Genomic DNA, 22,609 nt, shown 5'->3' with positions numbered 1-22,609 from the left:
TGGAGTGCTGTCTGTCTCCAAGCCCAGCAGAAGGCCCCTCCTCCAGGAAGCCTTCTGATGCCCTCTCTGTTCTGAACATCACGGGCTCCTTGCTTTTTGAGGATTTTTCCCAACCTGGACCCTTAAGCTCCCCTGAAGACACCACACAATGGAGCAGGAGGGTCCTGCAGGGTACAGGTGAACCCCCCTCAGTGGCTCCCACCAATGACAACTTCCCACCCCACAGCCATCCCAAGCCGCACTGCCCACCTGTTCTCAGGGGAGAAGAGATAGACGGACCAGTCCTCTCTGACCTCGCACCAGTCAGGCTTGTAAGCGTCGATCATCTTTCGGACACGAAAGCACAGAGTCTGGCCAGGGGAGGACGGGGCAGGGAGGGTCAGTGCCGCCCTGAGCTCCCTCCCTCCATCCACTCCCGCCATCCAATCAACTGTGGGCACTGGATCGACTCCCAACGCTCTTTCAGCAAGACCAGACCCCTCATTCCACCTAAAGGTCGGCGGAGAGGGAGGGCCCATCCTCCAAGGACCCGCCCAGCTCAGGGTAGGTAGTGCGGGCCCCGCCCCTCCTCCCCTCTCCCACCAGAAGCCCCGCCCTTTCTGGTCCTGCCCCCTTAAGCCACGCCCACTAGGCGTGCCCCTACGACCCCGCCCACTACGTTCATAGCCAATCGCCTCCCAGTCCCACACTCACATAGTCCATCTCTTCCTCATCCTCCCCGCGATCCTTGCGGTCATTCATCTTGGTGAAAACGTCCTTGGCGATGCTGGGCATCCTGCCGTTGCAGTCCTCGTGCCCCGGGGCGGGGCCTGCTGCCCTCCAGGCTGCCCGGGGGTGGGCGCCCCCCGTGGGTCCCAGCTCAGCCAAGTCCACCGAGTCCCTGGTGTCGAGGGAGAGGGTCCGGCGGTGGTGGCGGTGGCGGTGCGCAGCGTGTGAGCCATGGTGCGCGTGGTGCGCATGCGGGGCGTGCAGCGGGGCGGCCCGCGGTGGCCCCTCGTTCCGGGCGCCCTCGCAGGCCCGGGCGTCGCCACCCCGCTCCGCCGACAGCAGGGACTCGTGCTCGGCCGACGGTGGCTTGTGCTTGAGGCTGTTCCAGCTGGAGCGGCGGCTGGCCCAGGCCCCGCTGCGGCCCCACGGTCCGTGGTAGGAGCTCCGGGAGCTGGACTGGGAAGAGACCGGGGCTGGGGTCAGCGCCCTACCCATGCTCCCATGCTCTGGACAACAGGCGCCCACAGGCAGCTGGTCCGCCCCTAAGGAGGCCACATGCCAGCCAAAGGGTGGCTGAATGGGCAGATCCCAGGGGTCCTTTTCCTGCCGGGCTCCCTCTCTTTAGGGCGTATCTATAGCCTAAGTCCACCTCTCTTCCCTTGACGAAAGCACACCAAATTAGGGTCTTCTTCCCATTTCATAGGTCATGGGCTCAGAGAAGGATGGTAATTTACCTGTGACCACACAGCCTGAATGTGGCAGGGGCCAGAGCCAAGCGGGGTCTGGCTGACCCTAAAGTCAGACTTTTTACCCTCCACATTGCTGCCAGGGAGAAAACCCAACTGTTTACACCAAACCCCACCAGGACTATTTGTTCACCCACTCACTCATTCATCCATGCACCCACTCATTCCTTCCTTATCTCCAGGTCCTGCTCTGGCACTGGGCACCCAGGAATGCAACAGACATGGGCCCTGCCTGGTTTCACTGGACAGAGTGGTGCTGTGAGCCTGGGCATCAGATGCTGAGACTGGATGGTGGCCAGCTCCCCAGGGCTCCCCAACACACACCCCAGGAGGTAGCACCCATGGGGAACACTCCGCAGGAACTCACCAGGGAGCGCTGGTCATAGCTCATCCTCCCCAGTGACATGACGCTGCTCTTTCGGGAGCCCAGGGCCACCAGCACAGGGTCCGGCTGCAGTGAGAGGCGGGGAGCCGGGGCCGCACCCCCAGTGGGGCCCAAATGGTCACCCAGTGGGAGACTGGGGTCCAGGTGCCCATTGGGGGTCATGGGGACTGGGCAAAGCTTGAGGTCTGGAGGGGTGAGATGGAGACAGAGGGAGGGACAGAGAGGCAGACAGAACAAGAGCCAAGGAAGCTATGAGACAAACCGAGACACAGACAGTAACAAACTTTTCTGAAGAGACCCCCTCTACCAGGAAGTCTTCCAAGTTGGACCCCATCACACCCACCTCCCCACTGGCCTGCAGGGCTCACAGCTTTAGTTTTGGATGAACGGGTCCCTTGCCTTCTGGGCTTAGGGCCAGCCCGGAGCTGCACCTTGATGGGCACCTCACTCCCATGCCCAATGCGGGAAGCCAGATAGGAGGTGTCCACCCAGTTACAGATAAGGACACTCGGCCTGGGCTGGAGAAGGCTGCAGAGGCATCAAGGCTCTTCCCAGCAGGCTGCACTGGGTGAAAGGTCAGGTGGGCTACAGGTATCCCTGGGGCAAGTGTTCCAGCCTCCAGCCTGCCTTGAGGGGGAAGCCAGGTGCTATGGCCTTTGCCCACCTGGGTCTCCCGGGAAGGGTCCTGGCCCGCTGGGTGACCAGTGGAGGCCTCCTTACCTCCTGCACTGTCCAGGCCTTCCTGCAGCTTGTCAAAGTCCTCCATGTTGGATGAACTCTGCTCCTCATCTGAGTAGGAGCGGTTGGCATCACCCTGGGGGACCATCATCACGTCAACACACAGATAGCTCAGTGCTCCCACCCACTCCTGAACTTTTCAATGGATGTTTTCATCCCCATTTTACAGATGAGAAAAGTGAGGCTCAGAGAAAGGAAGTAGGTGGCCTGAGATCACACAGCTAACAAAGATCTGGGTCCAAACCTACATCTGCATGACTGCAAATATCCCCAAAGCCCCAAAGAGTTGAGGGAGCAGGACCCAGAGTCCCAGATCCTGTGGGCTTCCGAATCTCAGAGATGCAAGGGCCTAGTCCTGCACCCTGGGGGAGGCAGGGATCCAGATGCAACCCCACTTGCCACCTGCTGGGGTGGGAAGCCCAGAGCCTCGATGGCACCCCTGGGGATATACTCCTGCTAGAAATTTGAATTGCCGCCCTCCCCCATCCAGATTCTCCCCAGCCCAGCCTCATGTAGTCCCCGGGGGGGGGGGGGGGGTGCATCCTCCACCAGGCCTGCTGTCACCTCTGCCTGGAAGCCCTCCACTAGGATGGCCACCAGCAGATTGAAGAGCACGTAATTGCCAAAGGTCATGAGGGCCACGAAGTAGAGGGAGGCCCAAGGGGAGGTGGAGGCCATGCCGTTGTACAGAACGATGTTCCAGTCTTCCTGGGTGAGGATCTGTGGGTGGGGGACACAGGTCAGTCCCTGGAGTGCCCCCAACCCGAGCCCTGCCTCTGGGCAACGTCTGCCTACAGGGAGGTGCTGGGGTTGTCAGGCAGGCCACAGCCCAGCCCAAGGGCAGAGGGACCCACCAGGTGACCAAATGAAGGCACACCCTGGCCCGTGCACACCCACCCACCCTCTTACACATGCACACTCAGACATCACCCTCATGCTCAGGATGCACTTCCTGGGACCCTCAAGTGGTGGGCTGCACCATCATGGGCCTCCCTAGCCAGAGCAGGCCCACCTGGCAAACCTCCCCTTACTCTCCCCACACTGCCCTACTATGGGCCTGCACCGTACACTCCTGTCCTCACACTCATACCCACTGAGTTGAAAACTCTTATCTATGCCCCTCTCTCCCAGCTGCTCCCACAATCCCATCCTCAGTGTCACCCCCAAGACTTCCTCTTAGCTACTCTGCTGTTTATGCCTCGCCTGGGGCACCCACCCATACAGAGCTTCCTTCCCTGGCCCCTTCCGCCCCACCGTCCTGGAAAGAGGGAGGCCAGTGACAGGTCTTTGATGTGTGTATACCCACTCATTTAGCCATCACTGTGCCACCATCCCTGTGTCACCCAGAAGGATATACCCTCACAGAAGAATCAATGGCCGTACACCCGGAGCCCCTCCTGTCAGCTTGCTCCTCTTCTCTGGATCTTTGGAAGCAGGGGCACTTCTGAAAAGCGTCCCTGGCTGCCAGGCCTGGGAGAGCCCCCCTCCCCTGACGCTCAGAGACACACCTGCCACTCACCTGGAACACTGTCACGATGGCCCACAGCAGGGAGTCAAAGTTCTTCCTGTCAGGAACCGTGTCACCTGTGTCTGTGCGGAGGCTGAATTTGCAGCCAAAGATATGCATCCCGAGGATACTGGGGAGCAGAGGAGGCCAGCTTGAGGGGTGTGCACGCGCTCAGCCCCCTGCCTGCCCCACTGGGTGTCATGCCCAGAACCACCCAGTAAGATGTGGCCGAGTCAGGCTGGCCCCATTGTACAGAGGCAGTACTGGCCTTGTCCGGAGACGCTCGGCTGGCCCGCCCTCCCGTGGGTCTCTGGCACAGCCCCAGCAGGCCCGCTGGTGCGGCCCGGGACCTACCTGAAGATGAAGATGAACAGCATGAGTAACATGCAGAAGGTGGCCACGTTGTCCATGGTCTTCATGAGCACCACAAGCTGGCGCCGCAGCGCGGGCATGAAACGTACCAGCTTCAGCACCCGCAGCAGCCGGAAGGTCCGCAGCACCGACAGGCCACCATCCGCCTGCCCCACGATCTCCCAGATGCTGCAGGCAGCCAGGTGGCGGAGAAGGGAGCGAGACAGAGAGAGGTCAGCAGGCAGGACCTGCCTCCATTCATTCACCCACCATGTTGACCCCTGTCTAAATAAGGAACTTGAATAAGGGAACTCTGGTGGTGTAGCACCTAAGGCATTTGATCGCTAACCAGCAGGTTGGTGGTTCAAACCCACCAGCCACTCTGTGGAAGGAAGATTGGGCAGTCTACCTCCGTAAAGATTTACTGCCTCAGAAACCCAAGGGTTGCTATGAGTTAGAACCGACTCAGTGTCAGTGAGTTGGGTTTTTTTTTTAGTTTTTGAATACGGGATTCTTAATCTGGGGTCCATGGACCAGCCCCCCAAGGTGTCTGTGGCTAGAATTTAGGAGGTCTGGAAATGTCTGTAGTCTCTTACAGAGATGGGGCGAGCAGTGCTTTCAATTACTAATGGGAACACACCACAGAGAATGTCGCCCCCTGAGACCACCAGTGGGCTCCCGTCACGTGACAGTTGATGCACGTACTTCCAAATAGTGTCTGTGCTCAGCTCTTGTTTGGAATGATGGTAGTCACAGACCCGCTGCCGGATTTTGCCAGTGAGTGCACCGATCGAGCAGCACCTCGACTGCTGAATCGCAGACTCCTAAGGACTCCAATAACTCTGGTCGTGTCATTGGCTCCCTTTGGAACTTTGTGCATTGTATTTTGTGCACTTGAAATATTGTTCTGCAGGGGGTCTGCCCACAGGGTAAAGAATCATTAGTCCAAAGCTCTTCTGGCCGGGCTGGGAGCCAGCACACTGAATCCCCCACTCAGCCCCTCTGCTGAGCGGTGGCAGTGGGGCAGCGGGCAGCAGGGGGAAGGGAGAGTACCTGATGATGACAATGATGCTGTCGAAGATGTTATAGGGGTTGTGCAGGTAGTCAAAGAGCCCGAAGGCGGCCAGCTTCAGGATCATCTCCAGGGCAAACATACTGGTGAAGACCACGTTACAGATCTCCAGGATATTGGTCAGTTCCTCGGGCTGTGGGGGCGTGGTGGGGGGGACCCAATCAGGCCAGCTGGACAGCATCAGCCCCAGGCCCCCCAGGGAGGTGGGCAGGCCTGGCTCTGCTATACTGGCTGTGTGACATAGTTAGCCTCCTCTCTGAGCTCAGGCTTCCCCCTGCACGTGGCCTCGAGGGCCTCTTACCTCTGCCCCCCTGGGGCTCTGAGAGGTCACTGCTGATGGCGAGGCTTGGTGAGGAGGGAACCCCCGGGACTAAACCTCCACAAATTTGGAAATAATGCTGTTACTGCTCATTCCTCACCCAAAAAGGTGTTATGATATCCATATCACGGGGCAGAAAATGGAGGCTCGGAAACAGCCTGAGGTCATGGGGCCAGACGCAGAGCAAGATGGGGAAGCAGGTTAGGGGTCTCTGCAAACTATTGGCTCAGGAGCCTGCCCCATTTAGTGAGCGCGTCCCATGTGCCCACGTGGCAGGGGCTATTCTACACACTTCCCAGGGGCCTCATCAACTAGTTCCTCACAAGAGCCTATTTGCAGGTGAGGAAGCAGGTTCAGAGAGGCCAAGTCTGAGCTCACAGAGCTAGTGAGTGGGGAGTCAGGACTCGAACCCAGTCAGCTGGGCCCCAACGCTCCCACTCTGCACCGTCTGTGCAGACCTCCCAGACGAGCCTCCCCTCTCTTTTCCTGCCCAGCAACAGCCACCTCAGGGTCATGAGAAGTTGGAGACACATGTGGTAGTGAAGGGGAGAAAGGGACCCAGTGCACAAAGCACATGTGACAGCTGTTAACCACAGCTCAGGGCTGTGGACGTCCTTCACCCACTTGTCAGGGGAGGGCACTGGGCCCAGGGAGATTAAGGGACTGCCCAGGGTGACCAGCTGACCCAAGGGAGACCAGCCCCATTTGCCATCTAGTTTCTAGCAGCAGGTTGTTGTTGTTGTTGTTATGTGCCGTCAAGTCAAACTCGACTCATAGCGACCCCTCCTTGGGTTTCTGAGGCAGTATCGCTACAGAAGTAGGATTGCCCAACCTTCCTTCCGAGGAGTGGCCAGTGGATTTGAACCGCCAGCCGTCCGGTTAGCAGGCAAGTGTCTTAGCCCCTATGCTACCAGAGCACGTAGAACTCGGCAAACCCAGCCAGTGAGAAGCCCAGACCCTGGTTCGAGGCCTAGCGTGGACAGTATGAGTGACGCTGGGTTTCCTTCTGGGCCTGGGTTTCCTCATCCATAAAGTGAGAGGGCCAAATATAAGATGACCACATTCACTCCAAACCTCTCTGCTAAGAGTCTCATGAGGCCCCAGTCCTTTCTCTCCCCTCGCAGCCCCAGTGGCACAGTGTCTGGTTTGGGCTCACTGCCCTACACCAGGTCATTCCCGCCAGAATCACAGCGAAGGGCAGCCCGTCTGTTCAGCCTTGACCCCTTGCCTCATGCTGAGCTCGACACCCCACACAGCTACTGGCTCCTTAGCACAGCCTGTGAGGACATGAATACCAGGTGCCACAGAGTCACCTCCAACTCAGGATGGCCCGGGTGTGTCATGGGGTTTTCGATGGCTGATTTTTCAGATTACCAGGCCTTTCTTTGAAGGCACATCTGGTGAACTCAAAATTTCAATCTTACAGTTAGCCCCTGGGTACATTAACCATTTGCATCACTCCAAGGTCATTGTTAGTGTCTCCATTTTACAGATGAGGAAACTGAGGCTTGGAGAAATAAAGGGACTTGCTCAGGGCCCCCAGCAGGGAAGGGGCTGAACCAAGCCTGACTCCAAACTGCTCTCTGCCTGAATTCATTCATTCATTCATTCATTCTTGCTTGCATTCCACAGATACTTCGGAGTGGCCACTGTGTGTGGCCTGTGCTACCCAGGTGGCAGGGGTGAGTCCTCATTGTTCTTGCCCATGAGGAGCACATGCTGTGGTGGTAAGGACTGCCAACCACAGCTAACAAGACGGAGGGAAGTTGAGGGGCTCAACTCTAGTCTTAGTGGAATCAGGAACAGCTTCCTAGACAAAAGGACAATCAACAGAGACCTGGAAGCTAAAAAGGGGGCAGCCAGGTGGCAGGAAAAGAGAAAGGGGTCCAAGCAGAGAGACTACCCAGAGCAAAGACTAGGAGGGGGAAGGCTGAGGATGGAAGCAGGAGCGGCTCCCACCCCTTAGCATTGCCCGCCCCCGGCCCCTCGACCGGGTGACAGGGTGCTCCAGGAGCTGACTTTTATACCACTTGGGTTAAAAAGAGAAGAGGAAAGACTAACAACCCAACCACCCACTCCCGGCCTGGTGCCTGGGAAATCTAATAAAACCACGAGCTCCAGATAAAAGGAGACGGCCCCAATTCCAGACGTAATTACATCTGACTCACAAAACGGTCTCAGAGGGGGAGTGGGACCCGAGAGGGGCCCCCTGGGCAGGAGGAGTCAGCATCCCTGGCTGAGCCAGGGCCCACCTAGCAGTCACACGCTGTCCATGGAAGAGGACACTATGGCCACTGACAGCCCCTGATGGTGACTCCTCGCCCACACCGGCTGCGCACACACACTCCCACAATAGATGCGGGCCGCACACTCTCTCCCGAAAGGTCACAGCTTGTTTCCACCTCCCTCGCAACAGCTGCTTCTGCAGTCAGTGAGCACGCACCTGTGAATCTCTTTCTAATGGACTATCCATCACTCCTCTAAGTGTTTTTCTGGGCAAGAGAGAGCCAGGGTGGAGAGAGACAGCAAGCAGAGACAAATACAGACAAAGTGAGAGACCGTGGGGAGGTGGGTGGGTGGAGAGAGATGGGACAGAGATGAGAGAGATGGACAGACTCAAAAGACACATGGATACAGACCCTGATGCTGACAGGAAAAGGCAAGGTGTGGGGAGACTGAGACTTACAGACACACAGAGACAGACATACAGGAGGACCTGGATAAGGACACTGTGAGTCAGACACAGCCAGAGTGAGAGACACACAGGAAGCAGACATGGACAGCAGAGGCCCAAAGGGATAGCAGAGACCCACCCAGTGAGGGCGGTGCCTGACGGCAGAGAAAACCCAGGTACCCAGAAGAGGCTGGAGTGCTGGTGAGGACTGAGGACATGAGGCCAACAGAGAGGGTCTGGTGCCAGGCTTGGGTGGCCTGTGGCAGGCTGGCTTCTGGATGTTTCTGCAGGGTAGAGAGGGCCTGCTGGGCAGGGCTGGCCCCAGGCACCTGTCCACCCCAGCAGGCTCCTTCTCCCTGGAGAGCAGGTGGGAAGCCTGCTGTCACCCAGTGTACACTGAGTGTGACTCTCCTCACGGTGGGGCTGAGTAGTGGAGGGCAAAAACCAGTGCTCAGGGCAGGGCTTTCAGGGGAGAGATGGGGTCAGGACAACACTGTGACTGTCAGCAGCCAAGCTGGTTGGTTACCTGTGTCCACAGGCCAAGCCCACTCAGCCCTTTCAATGCATCCTCTCATCCAAGCCCCAAACAATCCTCAATGATGCCCATTTTACAGATGGGGAGAGGAGCCCTGGTGGCACGGTGGTTAGAGCACTCAGCTGCTAAGCAAAAAGTCAGAGGTTCAAACCCACCAGCTGCTACTCAAAAGAAAGATGGAGCAGTCTGCTTTCATAAAGATTGCAGCCTTGGACACCTTACGGGGCAGTTCTACTATGTCCTATAGGGTCACCATGGGTCAGAATGGACTTGACAGCCATGGGTTGGGTTGGGTTTTTTCCAGGAGGGGAACCTGAGATTCAGATGGGAGAAGTGACTTTCCTGAACCACGGCCAGTCAGTAGGGGAGTAAGATCTCAAACCCAGGTCCCTCCCTCTGTCCCCACCCACTTCCCCAGGGCCCAGGCTGCCTTCACTTGCCTCCCTTTCCTGACTTGAGACTAATTTGGCACAGCCACTTCTCTCCTTACAAACCTGCTGTGGCTCCCCATTGCCCTGAAGTTAAAGCCCACACCAAGGCCCTTCACTGACAGAGGGCCCTCCCGGCCACCCTGTTGTCTGACCTACCTTTATGCTCAGAGCCCTTTGGGGAGATGACGATGTTCCCAGTCACAGGGCCTGTCCCTCCTCTCCATCTAACTGATGAACTCCTACTCATCCTTCAGGATCCATCGCCTATGCCACCACCTCCAGGGAACCTTTCTTGACTGTAACCCATGTTGGTACCTTCTTCTCCCCTAGGCTCCACAGAGCTAGAATTTTGGGCTAAGCCACCCCGTCCCCCCTTCCCAGGAGAATAAATCCATCCACTGACTTAAGGGTCTTGAACTGCAGCCCCTGGGAGTTGTGCCAGTAGAGACGTGCCCCTGTCTGGCGTCAGCCCTGTCCTGGGAGGCTCCCTGCATCCCTGCCCTGCTGCCAACTCAGAAGACCTTCTGCTTTTGGTTCTCCAACTTTTGTGACTTGAGCTAGGAAAGAGCCACCTTCCAGAAGTGAGTAGTTGGACCTCTGGGCTCAGGACCATAGTTGCAGGGGACATCAAGCTCAATTGGCATAACATACTACACAAAACATTGTTCCACATCCTACTTTGGTGAGTAGCGACTGGGATCTTAAAAGCTTGCAAGCAGCCATTTAGATGCAACAATGGGTCTCTCCTTGTCCAAAGCAAAGAAGAATGAAGAAAACCAAAGATTCATGGAAACAGTTAGTCCAAGAAACTGGTACACCATGTGATCTACAGCCTATATGACTATGAGACCAGAAGAACTAGATGGTGCCTGGCTACCACCGTCAACCACTCGGAGGGAGATCTGTGTAGGAGATCCTGGATAGAGAGGGAGAACAATGTGGAACAAAACTCAAAATCATTTGGAAGAAAAAAAGGGGGACCAGATTTGCTGGACAATAGAGCCTGGTGGAATCCCTGAGACTATAGCCCCTAGCTGCCATTCAGGTCTGGAATTGAACCCACTCCTGTGGCCTCTAGCCAAACAAAAGACAGACATATGAGCTGAACATTTACACTAGGCAGATACACTCCTTGCAGAGATCAATCATGGGAGAATAGAAGGGCTGTGTTTGCACAGGGAGACAGCTCGGGGAGCAGGAGTGCATGGGAGGGAAGGTCACAGGGAAGGGGTAACTATCAGGAGGAAGTGGGAGGAGAGCTGATGCATTGTGGGAAATTGCAGTCAATGTCATGTAAGAAAGTGTATGTGAACTGCTATACGGAAAGTGAATTTGCTCTATAAACTTTCACCTAAATCGCACACACACACACACACACACACAGAGCCACCCAATTCCAGGACAGGATGAGGATGTCGGGCAGCCTGGCCCAGTTCAGGAGGGGTCATGGCCTGGAAGGGTGTGTGATGGCAGAAACAGGAAAGACTGCTCCCAGGTGCCATGCCTTCTGACCCATGTCTCTCTGTCTCCTACCAGCTTCCTGGAAACTCCACTTCAACTCACCGAATCCTGACCTCAGCTGTCGGAGCCAGCTCTGCCAAGTCCCCACAGCGGCACTCTGAGCAAGCCACTTCACCTCTCTGAGCCTCGATTTCCCCACCTGCCAAGTGTGGAGAGGACACTCTCCATGCCTACCCCATAGGACAGCTGTAAGGCTCACGCAATGTACCAATACGATGATGATACAGTAACAAGCAGTGATAACAAAGCAACCTGGCCTCCTTGAGGGGCCCCAGGCAGCCTGAGTGAATGTGACACCCCTGCTTCTCAAGCAGCCTTCCTCCCTGACTAATGTATGACTCACAGGCCCCTGCCTGGCCAGTGGCCCCATCACTTGTCACCTTCTCTGGGCCAGACCCTACAAAGAACTGCATCTGCCACTTTATTAACCTGGTAATGGAGCTGACTTCCGACATTACACGCCCTCATGATCCAGGCAGCGGGCACCACTAAAGCCTACAGATACCTACCACCTCACCTCTGCACTCTCACCTGAGGGCCTGGGACCAGGCAAGGCTGACAGCACATTTTACAGACGAACAAGTGGAAACTTGTGTAGGAAAGCAAAGCCCAGGCTTCCTGATCCCAAGCCCAGGGCTCTGCCTCCCCCTGCACACCCACCCCTCGGCCGCACATGTGGCCAGGGTGGGCAGAAGGAGCTGAAGGACCCCTGTGACAACTCCCCCACCTGCCAGTGACACTGAGGCCCGGGCCTCCACTTCTCCTGCTGCTCCCCCAGTGTAGCCCGCCTCAGTGGCCCTGGGTCACCTCTCCCAGTAGGCGCCACCTCAGACAGGGATGCTCGAAATAAACATGGGGGCGGATCGCTTGTCACCAGCAGTGTCTGGGAGCCTAGGGAGCAGAGTAAAAATACCAGCCGGCCCACGAGCAGGCCCCGCCCAGAGCCTGGCCGAACAATGGCTATGGCTTGGAGTGGCTTTAAAAAGAAAGTGTTTAAAATCCTTCCTCCCCCTCACTTTTTCTTTAATTAATTAATTTTTGGAGGCTCCAGACGGTAGATGGTAAACTTGCCCCAACAGGTGGCAGCAGAAAGATCGAGAGGCAGATTCACCGACAATTATGTGCTACTTATGGGGCACCTGCTGTGTGCCAGGCACCTCAACACATGGAAGCTTTCAGATTCTCTGGGCTCAACACATGGAAGCCTCCAGACGCTCTGGGAGCAGATGAGGACACGGGCTGAGGGTGGCCAAGTGGCTTCCCAAGGTCAACCCAAGGTCATCCTATTGGTCAACAGCAGAACCAGGGATGGAACCCTGACCGTGGGAGCAATTTCACCTCTCAGCTTGCCTTCAAAGTGTTGGGGGGTGAGGATACTGGCTTCAAGAGTGGTCATGAGGACATAATGCCACCATGCTAGCTTGGACCCGACGCTTAGTAGGTGCTCAGTAAACAGTAGCGGATCCCTATGAGGGGAGGTGCACCACACAAGGTGCCTGGCTCAGGGATGAGAAGACCAAGGTCAATGGGCAGAAGGCACGCCAGTGAGAACAGCCTCCCTCAAACTGGTGGGGAGCTGCCAGGAGAGATGATTCCAGTACCACACAACACCTGCAGTGCCAGAGAGCAGATTAGAAATGTCACTCAGGCAGCGTGTGGCAATGGAGCAAAAGGGGACAGGCTAGGCAGGGAGACCCTGAGGAGACCAGGGAAGAGGAGAGAGGTGCCCTGGCCATGGGTTCCTTGGAGGGCATGGGTGGGAAGGCAAAGACTAGTAGTAGACTGGCTAGCAGGCCTCCATCAACAGCTCTGATTTGCTGCTGCTGTTGTTAGGTGCTGTCAAGTCAGTCCACCTCACAGTGAGCCCTCATTCAACAGAAGGACCACCCCCCCAGTCCTGTGCCATCCTTACACTCATTGCTGTATTTGAGCCCATTGTTGCAGCCACTGTGTCAGGCCATCTCATTGCGGGTCTTCCTCTTTTTCACTGACCCTCTACTTTACCCACCATGGTGTCCTTCTCCAGGGATTGGTCCCTCCTGACAACATGACCAAAGTACATAAGATGCAGTCTGGCCATCCTCGTTTCTAAGGAACATTCTGGCTGTACTTCCTCCAAGACAGACTTGTTTGTTCTTCTGGCCGCCCATGGGATAGTCAATATTCTTCAATAGCACCTTAATTCCAAGGCATCAGTTCTTCTTTGGTCTTTATTCATTACCCAGCTTCTGCATGCATACAAGGCAATTGAAAATACTGTGGCTTAGGTCAGGTGCACCTTAGTCTTCAGGGTGACAGCTCTGTTTTTTCAGGCTAAAGAGGTCTTCTGCAGGAGATTTGCCCAATGACATGTTGTTTGATATCCTAACTGCTGTTTCCATGGGCGTTAATTGTGGATCCAAGTGAAATGAAATCCTTGACAACTTTCATCTTTGCTCCATTTATTCCCACCACGGCCAATTCTAAGCTACCAACTGTTTAACAACCGGTTTGCAAAATTTCAAAGTGTTTAGAAATTGATTCTCACAATCCAGTATGGGGAGGTCTGGTAGTGTAGTGCCTAAGGCACCTGACTGCTAACCAGAAGGCTGGCAGTTCAAACCCACCAGCTGCTCCTCGGAAGGAAGATTGGGCCATCTACTTCCATAGTGATACTGCCTCAGAAACCCATGTAGGGGTTGCTATGAGTCAGATGTGACTCGACAGCAGTGAGTTAGTTTAATCCAGTATGAGCAGGTCACTGGGAAGGACAGTGCCCAGGCTCTGTCTGGTGTTAGCCAAGCTGTGGCAGGCCTCTCTTGGTAGAGAGGCTGCCCCACTCACACTAGTTCCATCACCCCAACAGCAGCTGTTTTCTGGAGAGTCCTCCCAGGAATGCCAGCCCAGCCAGCCTCCACCCCCTAGCAGGCTGGGGCCAGGCAAAGGCCAGAGGCTGGCCTCCAGGCGAGCTGGGTCTGGGCCACCCATCTCCCAGAGTTAACCTTCAGAATTCCCCCCCACACACCAGCTTTCCCCAGGGACCGTTTTAATTAAGCTGGAATGGCTGGCAAACCAGCAGCTCCAAACAGAGTGTCGTGGCAGCCCCAGGGGCCGTATTTCAGTGAATTGAATGGAGCGAGTTAATGAAGAGAGAAATAAGAGCGTGGCACACCGCAGGGCACAGCTGGCTGGGGGCGGGCTCTGCAGAAACACATAAAGGCCAGCCTGGAACCCTAAGCCCTGCGGGGGAGTCGGTCCTGCCACAGGAAGATGTGGGTTCAAGTCTGGCCCCCGGCTGGCTGGGGACCATATTTGACTTCCCTTCCCTGGGCCTCAGAGTCACCAGCTGCCCAGTGGGAGTGCCTTCACAGGGCTAGGGTGCAGGTTAAGGGAAGGACCCCCCTAGGGTCGGGTTTTGATGGGTGTCAGCTGCTGTGGATTCCATCAGGGCAGCCCCATGTATGCCGACTAGAACCACTTCATGGGGCTTTCAAGGCTGTGGCCTTTTGGAAGTAGATCTGGTTGGGTTCAAACCACCAACTTTGTGCCTGAGAGGTGAGCTCATAACTGTTTTCATCACCCAGGGACTCGAGGGTCTGGTGGGAGCCAGAAAATGACATTTTCACAAAGCCAGGACTAGACTTGCCCTGGGTCTCACCTATGAACGGGGACATCTATGCTAACCTCCCATCTCAGCCCCTCTGTCCTGTGTCCCCACAAATACCCTTCTCTTTTCTTGTAAACCCCCTCCGGTGTTCGTGCCACCTCCTGGAACCTTCTCTCCACCCCCAAGGCTACCTCTTCTCTGAACTCCTTTTACTTCTGAACCCTCCGATAGCCCCCAAATGGTGTGCAACTCAGCAACACCCCCTTCACCCTATGCACTCAGAGTCGAGGACAGAAGAAGCCACAGGGTCAGGGAGATGGGGGAGCCTTTACAGGGCCACCCCTGGTGCCATGGGCTGTGGAACAGAGGTGTCAGGAAGGGCACGTGTAAGTGGGGTGCCAGGGTGGGAGGTGGCCACCTCCCAGTGACGTTGGCTGTGGATCACAAAGGGCCTTGAATGTTTGGTGGAAAGGTCTGATCGTGTCCCGAGGGCAATGGGGAGCTATGGATGTTTGGAGACAGGAAGAGCCCTGGCAGATCAGCCCTCTGGAAAGACTCTCGGCTATTTCAGGGAGTCAGAGGGCTCAGTGGAAAGGCGAGGAATGGAAGTTAGATTTGGCAGGGACTGGCGGGAGATGAAGGAGCTCTGGTAGCACAGTGCCCGAGGCATTTGACTGCTAACCAGAAGGTTGGTGGTTCAAACTCACCTGCCACTCTGAAGAAGGAAGACTGGACAATCTATTTCTGTAAAGATCTACCACCTCGAAAACCCAATGGGGGTCACTATGAGTTGGAATCGACTCTAGAGAAGTGAGTTTGATTTGATTTTTGGCAGAGGATGAGCTGTGGATGCTCTGGTGTCTGGACTGGGCAGCTTGGGAGGAAAAGCCCAGATCTCACTCATTCCCATCCCCAGGCACCCCAGTCCCATCACAACCTCACTAACTCACTCATTCATTCGTTTGTTCATTCACTCACTCACGCATTCATTCAATCACTCATTTACTCAATCATCAGACATGCTGAGCGTCTCTCTCCTTTGTGTCTGGCCCTGGACTGGGCACCCAGATGACTAGGACTCAGCCTCAGTCAGAGGGGCAGGGAGACAGGTGCACAGTAGGTGCTCAACAAGCCCAAGCTGGCTAGGGCTGGCCGGGGCCCAGGTCGCACCTCCCGCCCACCGTCGCCCACCACACTGGCCTGCTCATGGTGCTCAATGCCCATGCTGACGGTGTTCACCAGGATAGCCATCATGATTCCCCGGTTGAAGTACTTGCTGTCCACAATGCCCCGCAGCTTGGCCCGCGTCTCCCTCCACACATCCCTGCACAGCCAGGCCGTCCCATCTGCCTGCTCCTCCTCGTCCTCCTTGTCCAGCCCCGAGGAGGTCCCATCCTCGCTGCTCTGGGCCTCGTCCCCCTCCACCTCATCTGAGCCCACGTCCGAGCCCTCCTGGCCCGAGTCTGTGCTGCCCAGGCCTGAGGGCCTCCGGCCAGCCTCATGCTGGCAGCAGGGGCAGCAGGCAGGGTCAGAGGTCAACATGGCAGAGATGGGCTGCACCAGTGTGTGAGGAGTCGGGTCCAGAGGGCCGTGTCGCGGGCACAGCTCTGAAAGGCAAACAGAGGGTAGGGTTGGTGACCACATTGTAATCAAACCTCAGAGCATGCTAGAGGGTCTCAGGGAGGAGGCCTGCACACCCACTTACACTGGACCGGCCTGACTCTGGAATACAACCTGCATGTGCCTGGAATGAGCCTGGCTTGGGGCCAGCCCACCCAGAGGCAGAATGGGACCTTCTCTGGGCATTGGTCTGCCCTGTACAAAAGGGGAACGGCAGTACCACCTGGAGGGTGACTGTAAGGGCATGGTTAGTTAATCCATGGATGAGTCTAAAACTGTGCCTGGTATATATATTAACCATCACTCTCCATCATCTGCCAGGCTATTCCTGAACAGACCCTCCAGGAACCTTAGCCCTTCTCCACTGTCCTGCTTGCTGACGTCCTGGAGTTTGGGGAATGGATGGAATGGAAGGAGCTTCAGAAAGAACTGGTCAGGCATCCCCTCCCAGGAAGCCAAGGATGCCTTGGCGCTCCTCACTCCTCCTGCCTATATGTGGACTGGTCACTTCCTGGGGAAGGAAGGAGGCTCAGGGACCTGGGGCAGGGGCAAGTGCTCATCTTGAAGTCCCAGGACTTCCTTCCATTGGGGTCATTCAGGGTTGGCTCCTGGGGGACCAGGGGGGAGTGTCTGCCCCCTCCACAGCCCCAGGAATGGTGTGAGAGGAGTAAGAGGCCTCCCTCTGGGGGGTGGGATTGCAGCTGGCTCTATTCTTTCTATTTTCCTAGAGTAAACACGTTTTATTTGTATAAGCAGGAAAACAATAATAATAATATTAAAGGGGGAAAAAAGCATGGACTGCCTATCTTTCATTTACATATTTGTTCCAAATCTCTCCCACTGCCCTGACAAGGCCCTTTGACTCTCATTCCCCTGGGCTGGGGCTCTGGTCCCACCTCAGCCCTGCCTGCCCCCGGACCTCGCTTCACCCACCTGTATGTGGGGCTATGCCTCAGATACCTGTTTCCCAGGGAAGGGAGGTGGCATGGGAGGCCCAGGGGCCAGGGGGCCAAATTCTCCCTCTAGAAGCCCCCTCCCGAGACTCCCCTTCATGTAAGTTCCCAGAAGAGGGCGGTGGGCGGCAGCAGGAAGCCCCTCCCCCGTGTCATCCAGGAATGCTGGGTGCCGGCCATGCCCAGACCCCATCTCCTCCATCCACGTGCTGGGCCAGCCCACGGGCCACCTGGAACCTCCTCCAAGGCCAGGCCTGACGGCTGGTGCCCGAGGAGGGTGGGCGGCAGCTCTGAGAAGGAATCTTCCTGCTTGCCTCCCAGGAATCTCGAATTCCCAGGATTTGAGACTGGAGGAGGATGTTCAGAGCAGGGCCTGGGGTGGCTGAATTCCACTGCACGTGCGCCGTGTGCAGGAGGTGGGGGGCAGAGCTCTTTTGTTCCCATTTTACAGATGAAGAACCTGAAGTCCACACACTGTCCACTCTGACATTCCATGACCCTGAGTTTCTGCCACTGACACTCTGCGGCCTCAAGTGGCTCCCTTCATCTCTCTGGACCTTAGTTTTCCCATCTGAATACTGGGGATAAGGATCACTCACTTGCTTTCCTCTATGAATGGGGAAGCCCTTTCCAAGTCTACAGGACTAACTCCCCAAAACAACCACAGACCCCGAGGTAGTGTGGGTGCCCAACATGCCCATGCTCCTGGGAGGCAGGCCCACAGGTCCCTTTATTCCACGGGCTCCAGGTCCATCTCTCCATCCATCCGCGGCTCAGCCACGCTAGCAAGCTGAGGAGTAGCCGCAGGAACCAAGAGTGGGAATTTAGAGTCTTAGAAGACTGAAGTCAGAGAGGTATTCATTTCTTCTGGATGTGGCCCAGGAGCAGGGCCAACACAGAGATTCTCCGGGCAAGAGTTGCCGCCCCTGAGCTAGCCGTGCAGGCCTGGCCATGATGGGAAAAGGGGGCAGGGGCGGAGGAGGTGAGGACGGGTACTCAGGGTTAGTAAAGGAACCACGGGCTCAGAATGAAGACCTGGAGTTCTGGACGTCTGGGTTTTCTCTTGTTCTGGGGGACGACGTGAATCTTTTGCAAACACTGCTCCTTTGGACACCCGTGTTTAAGGCGTGTGATACATGTATGTGTTGGGGCAGGGGGAAGGTGCTGGCAGGAGGCAGGGTCACTTACTGCAGTGCCCGGGCTCCTTGGCATGGGGGCCTGGCTTGGCAGGGGCGGGTGCCCCCGGGGCCAGGGCCTGGCGCCGACTCTGCAGGGCCTGGTAGAGGCCACGGGCACGACGCTTGGCTTTTCGCAGGACGTGGCAGACGTACTGAAAGATCTCCTCGTAGCAGTCGCCCGGCTCGGCGTAGCTGGCCACCGTGCTGGAGGACAGGTAGCGCTGCCGCTGTTCCAGCATCAGCCGGTGCTCCCGCTGCTTGGTCTCCGAGAACTGGGTCGCTATGACAACGAGGCACAGGTTGATCATGAAGAAGGAGCCCACCTGTGACCAACGGGAGGAGAGGACAGGGACAGGGAGGGAGGGGGACAGGGGGGTGGGAGAGGTGGAGACAAGTGGGTGGGGGGTCAGCAGGAAGACACGGGGAGAGGAAGGTGGAGGGAGACACAGAGACAGGCACAGGGAGACAGAGAGAGACAGGGAGAGACCAGAGAGACCAGAGAGACAAGCAGAAAGGAAGAAGAACAGGGACAGACACAGCAGCACAAAAAGTGCACAGAAGGAAAGGCCAGAGCAGGCAGAGAGTCAGGGAATACGGAGAGACCCAAGAGAGAGTGAGACAGACTCAGACGGGATACACAGGACGGGGCACACAGAGCGACAGGGGAGAGGGTGGCAGAGGAGGAGGCAAGATGGGGGGGCCCACAGAGACAGAGAGGCACAGAGACACAGATAGGGACAGGAAAAGATCGCTGAGGCCTCGCTCCGCGAGAAGGCGAGGGCCCCAAGGATGGCGGTGGCCCAGGCAGCCCCTCGGGCCAGACCCTCAGCCCTGGCCACGGCCACCATCCTGCCTGGGACATCAGCACTGATGCCGGGGCGAGGGGAGTCCGTAGCCCCTCCTGGGCTCCCCAGGCCTGAGTCCTACCTCCACCCTGCCCTGTCTCTGACCTTGACCCCAGGTCTCAGCGGGGCCTCTGGACAGAAACGGAAAGGCCCCTCGGAGAAGGTTTCCTGCAAGGCTCCGTTGGTGTTTGCACAGGAGGGTGGGGCGAGGCTGCCCCAGTTAGAACTAAGGATCTTACCATCGGGAGTTGTCCCCACGTGGTGAGCAGGCTTGGGTCTAGGAAACAGACCCTCCCCCTGCACTGCCGGGGTCCACCACACATGCTCTGATTCCTGAGCACAGGCCCCTCCCAGGTGTTTGCTGAGCCTTTAAAAGCCAACTCAGCGACCTTAAGAGCCAGGACAGCATGGCTTCTCATCCTTTTCCAAGCATGCTACAGGGAGGCCCCGCAGGCCACACCTTGGTCTGCTAACGTGCCCTTGCCTCCTCCCCCCACCTCCCGAATGCCTGGGGAGCTGGGATCCTGGGGGAGGTGTGAAGGGCAGCCTGGCCCAGAGGACTGTGGGAGAATCCCCTGCCTTTCCGGTGAGCAGTTTCGGTAAAAGAGTTCCCTCTCACTTCTGTCATTTCCTCAACAAGCATTTCCTGGAGACCCGATCACACCAGGCCTGTGGGAGTGGTCATGAGCCCTGCCCCCTGGAACTCTCACAACTGGCAGCCTTCTACCCCAGCCCAGCCTCTGCCACTGCTGGCCCTGAATGACCTGGGTGGGTCCCCTGTCCCCTCTGGTTCTCCATCTCCCCATCTGTAAAAAAGGAGGCTTGGCAAGATGAGCTTAGGTCTTTACCAATCAGAAGGCACACTGGGGACCTGGGTGTGAGGGCTGAGGGCCTCTCACCAGCTGTGTGGTGCACACCAGACCCCTGACCCATGTGGAGCTCAGGTTCCTCCCTGCGGGATGGGCTGTACCCTGCAGGGCTAGGTAATGGGGTGGTATGAGAGCGTGGGTGTTCAGGCTCCGCTCTCTGGAGCATCCTCAGCCTCCCATCAGCAACCTTTCTCCTGGGCCAGGGCCACCTGCAAGCTAGCAGCAGCAGTAGCAGAGGTGATAGTCAAAACTGAAAAACTCACTGCCATTGGGTTGACTCCAACTCATTGGGTTTCCAAGGCTGTAAACCTTTACAGAAGCAGACCACCTTGTTTTTCTTCCGAGGAGCAGCTGGTGGTATGAACCACCAATGTTTTGGTTAGCAGCCAAATGCTTTAACCACTACACCACCAGAGCTCCTTAGCAATGAGAGTAGCGGCTCACATTTACTGAGTGCTTGTTGGAGGCCGGGGCTGTACACACTTCGGACTCTGTGTCATCTAGTCTCCCAGAGCCATGTACTAGGTACCACCATTGCACCCCACTTCCTGTGGAGCCCAGAGAACTGAGGGGCCTCCCAAGGTCTGCTGGGAGTTAATGGCTCCAGACCTCCACCCTTAACTCCACTAGGAGGACCCTTGCTGGAATTCCAGGCTCTTCGAGCCACTCCCCTGGTTTTCTGTCTCTCCACTGCAGGCTTCTGTCTGCTGGCAGGGTCTCTGCAAGCTGTCCCCACCCAGAAGCCTCTTTCCCTGCTGCCCCCTGAGCCGCTAAGGCTCCGGCATCACCTCTTCCAAGAATCCCCTCCTCTAGGCTGGGTTGGAGGCTGTCTAGTGACTGGCTGCTGGCAGCCTATCACCCTTCAAGCCCCTGATCTCTTCCAGGGCAGGGCCAGGCCTGACTCTGTTTTGCTCCTAGCTCTCAGGTCAGGCCTATTGGTGGGAGTGTGGGCTTCCTGCCCATGAATGAATAAGCAAGTGAATGGGTGGGGAAACCAAACAAAACCTGGACCTCTTTCCTTTTATCTGGGGTGTCTCCTTATGGGCAAAGAACCCAGCCTCCCCAAGAGAGCATCAGGGCTGTGCCAACAGCAGGAGCATCTCAGGTCACCTGCCAGCTTGTCCACACCCCCAGGTCAAGGTCCCGCCAGCCCAGGACGAAGCATTGCCCCAGAGGACCAGGTGTGCCCTCTCCCACCACCAGGACACCAGCGAGCCCAGCTCTGCAGCAGTAAGTCAGCGGGGACTCTCCAGGGTGTGAATCACCTTGACACTTGGGGACCGTGCCACGGCTGAAGCTGCGTCAGGCATGGCAAATGGATGAGCCTGGCTCGGGGAGATGGTGCAGGGGGCGTGGGAGGCCCTGGCAGGAAAGGGGCCCAGCTCTGCAATTGAGCCATGAGTCCACGTCCAGCTCCCCCGTACAAGGCAGAGAGCTGCCCGACAGCTAGAAGGCCATCCCCCCCACCGCCCCAGAATGCCAGGGACTCCCCCACATCCTGACCAGGGTGGGCCCCCTCTCGCCAAACCCTGCCCAGAAGCGATCTTGGTCCCAGGGACCGAGGAACGAGCTGGCCCATGGGAGGCATCCACTCCGGGTCACGGGAGAAGGTGCTCCCCGAGACGACAAGGAAGAGCACTTGGCTGACATAAATGCCCAGAAATGACAAATGAAGGCAATCCCAGGTGACAGCTGCTTCCTGCAGCCGCCTTCAACCACCCATGGGGTCAGCCACCTCTGACGACCGCCCCTCCCTCTCCCTCCACTCCAGCTTTCTTTCTCGGCAGTGAGGGGCTGCCTGGGAACTCCCAAACACCCACCCCGTCCTTGGCTGCCTGGTTTGTGCCCCCTCTGTGCTCGGCCCGAGAGCACAGGCTTCCCGGACACTTACTATGATGAGCAGAATGAAGTAGATGAAGTTATAGAAGGAGTGTGCATCCATCACGTAGTACATGATCTCCACCCAGCCTTCCAGAGTGATCACCTGTGCCAGCGACAGAGGAGACGGGGAGCGCCTGAGACGGGCAGGCGGCTGGGGGAAATGCCCAGGCTGAGGCCCCACCATGCCCAGGGAGCTCTACACACTCTCTCTCTCACACGTCTCTCTACAAGGCAGCCTCATCCCCATTAGACAGATGAGGAAACTGAGGTTCAGAGAGGCCCAATGGCACACAGCCAGGAAGGAGTGGAGCCAGATCTCTCATGCTCCCTTTCTAGTCCACCACACCAGGTGGGAGGGCTGGAAGTAGGGAGGCCCGGGTTCCATTTCCGGCAATGAGCTGGGCCACTTACCCTCCCTGAGCCTCTGCTGCTGCTACTGCAGGAAGTGAAGCTAACAGAGCCCACCCAGCAGGACTGGGATGTGACTCTGTCCCCACACTCCTTCCCTGAGAGAGGGACAGAGAAACCCTGGGAGAGACAAACACTGGGGCTGCCCCAGTATGCCCGAAGCCTAGCCACCCAAAGAGGAGGCACTGTTATTACCCCCATTTTAGAGATGATAAAATTAAGGCACAGAGGTCAAGAAAGATACCCAAAGTCCTACAGCACTGCCTCTCCAATCATACCCCA

The 22,609-nt window shown here is 57.0% G+C and overlaps 1 protein-coding gene across 1 annotated transcript in view; it reads right to left on the bottom strand.

The window, feature by feature from the left end:
* Nucleotides 1–22,609, bottom strand: part of CACNA1I (calcium voltage-gated channel subunit alpha1 I) — a 150,729-nt gene that overhangs the window by 33,941 nt on the left and 94,179 nt on the right. The window contains exons 7-17 of the mRNA XM_007941688.1: nt 21,930–22,039; nt 18,335–18,647; nt 15,774–16,180; nt 5,489–5,640; nt 4,439–4,624; nt 4,097–4,214; nt 3,142–3,297; nt 2,560–2,653; nt 1,822–2,024; nt 694–1,164; nt 250–350 (exon numbers count right to left, since the gene is read on the bottom strand). Coding sequence (XP_007939879.1) covers nt 250–350; nt 694–1,164; nt 1,822–2,024; nt 2,560–2,653; nt 3,142–3,297; nt 4,097–4,214; nt 4,439–4,624; nt 5,489–5,640; nt 15,774–16,180; nt 18,335–18,647; nt 21,930–22,039 — 2,311 coding nt within the window. The remainder of the gene's footprint in view (nt 1–249; nt 351–693; nt 1,165–1,821; nt 2,025–2,559; nt 2,654–3,141; nt 3,298–4,096; nt 4,215–4,438; nt 4,625–5,488; nt 5,641–15,773; nt 16,181–18,334; nt 18,648–21,929; nt 22,040–22,609) is intronic.

The sequence above is a fragment of the Orycteropus afer genome, unplaced genomic scaffold (assembly GCF_000298275.1).
Source record: "Orycteropus afer afer isolate SDZICR_OR568_19922 unplaced genomic scaffold, OryAfe1.0 scaffold00083, whole genome shotgun sequence".
NCBI classification, from domain to species: Eukaryota; Metazoa; Chordata; class Mammalia; order Tubulidentata; family Orycteropodidae; genus Orycteropus; species Orycteropus afer.
This window is presented reverse-complemented; position numbering and strand designations above follow the sequence as displayed.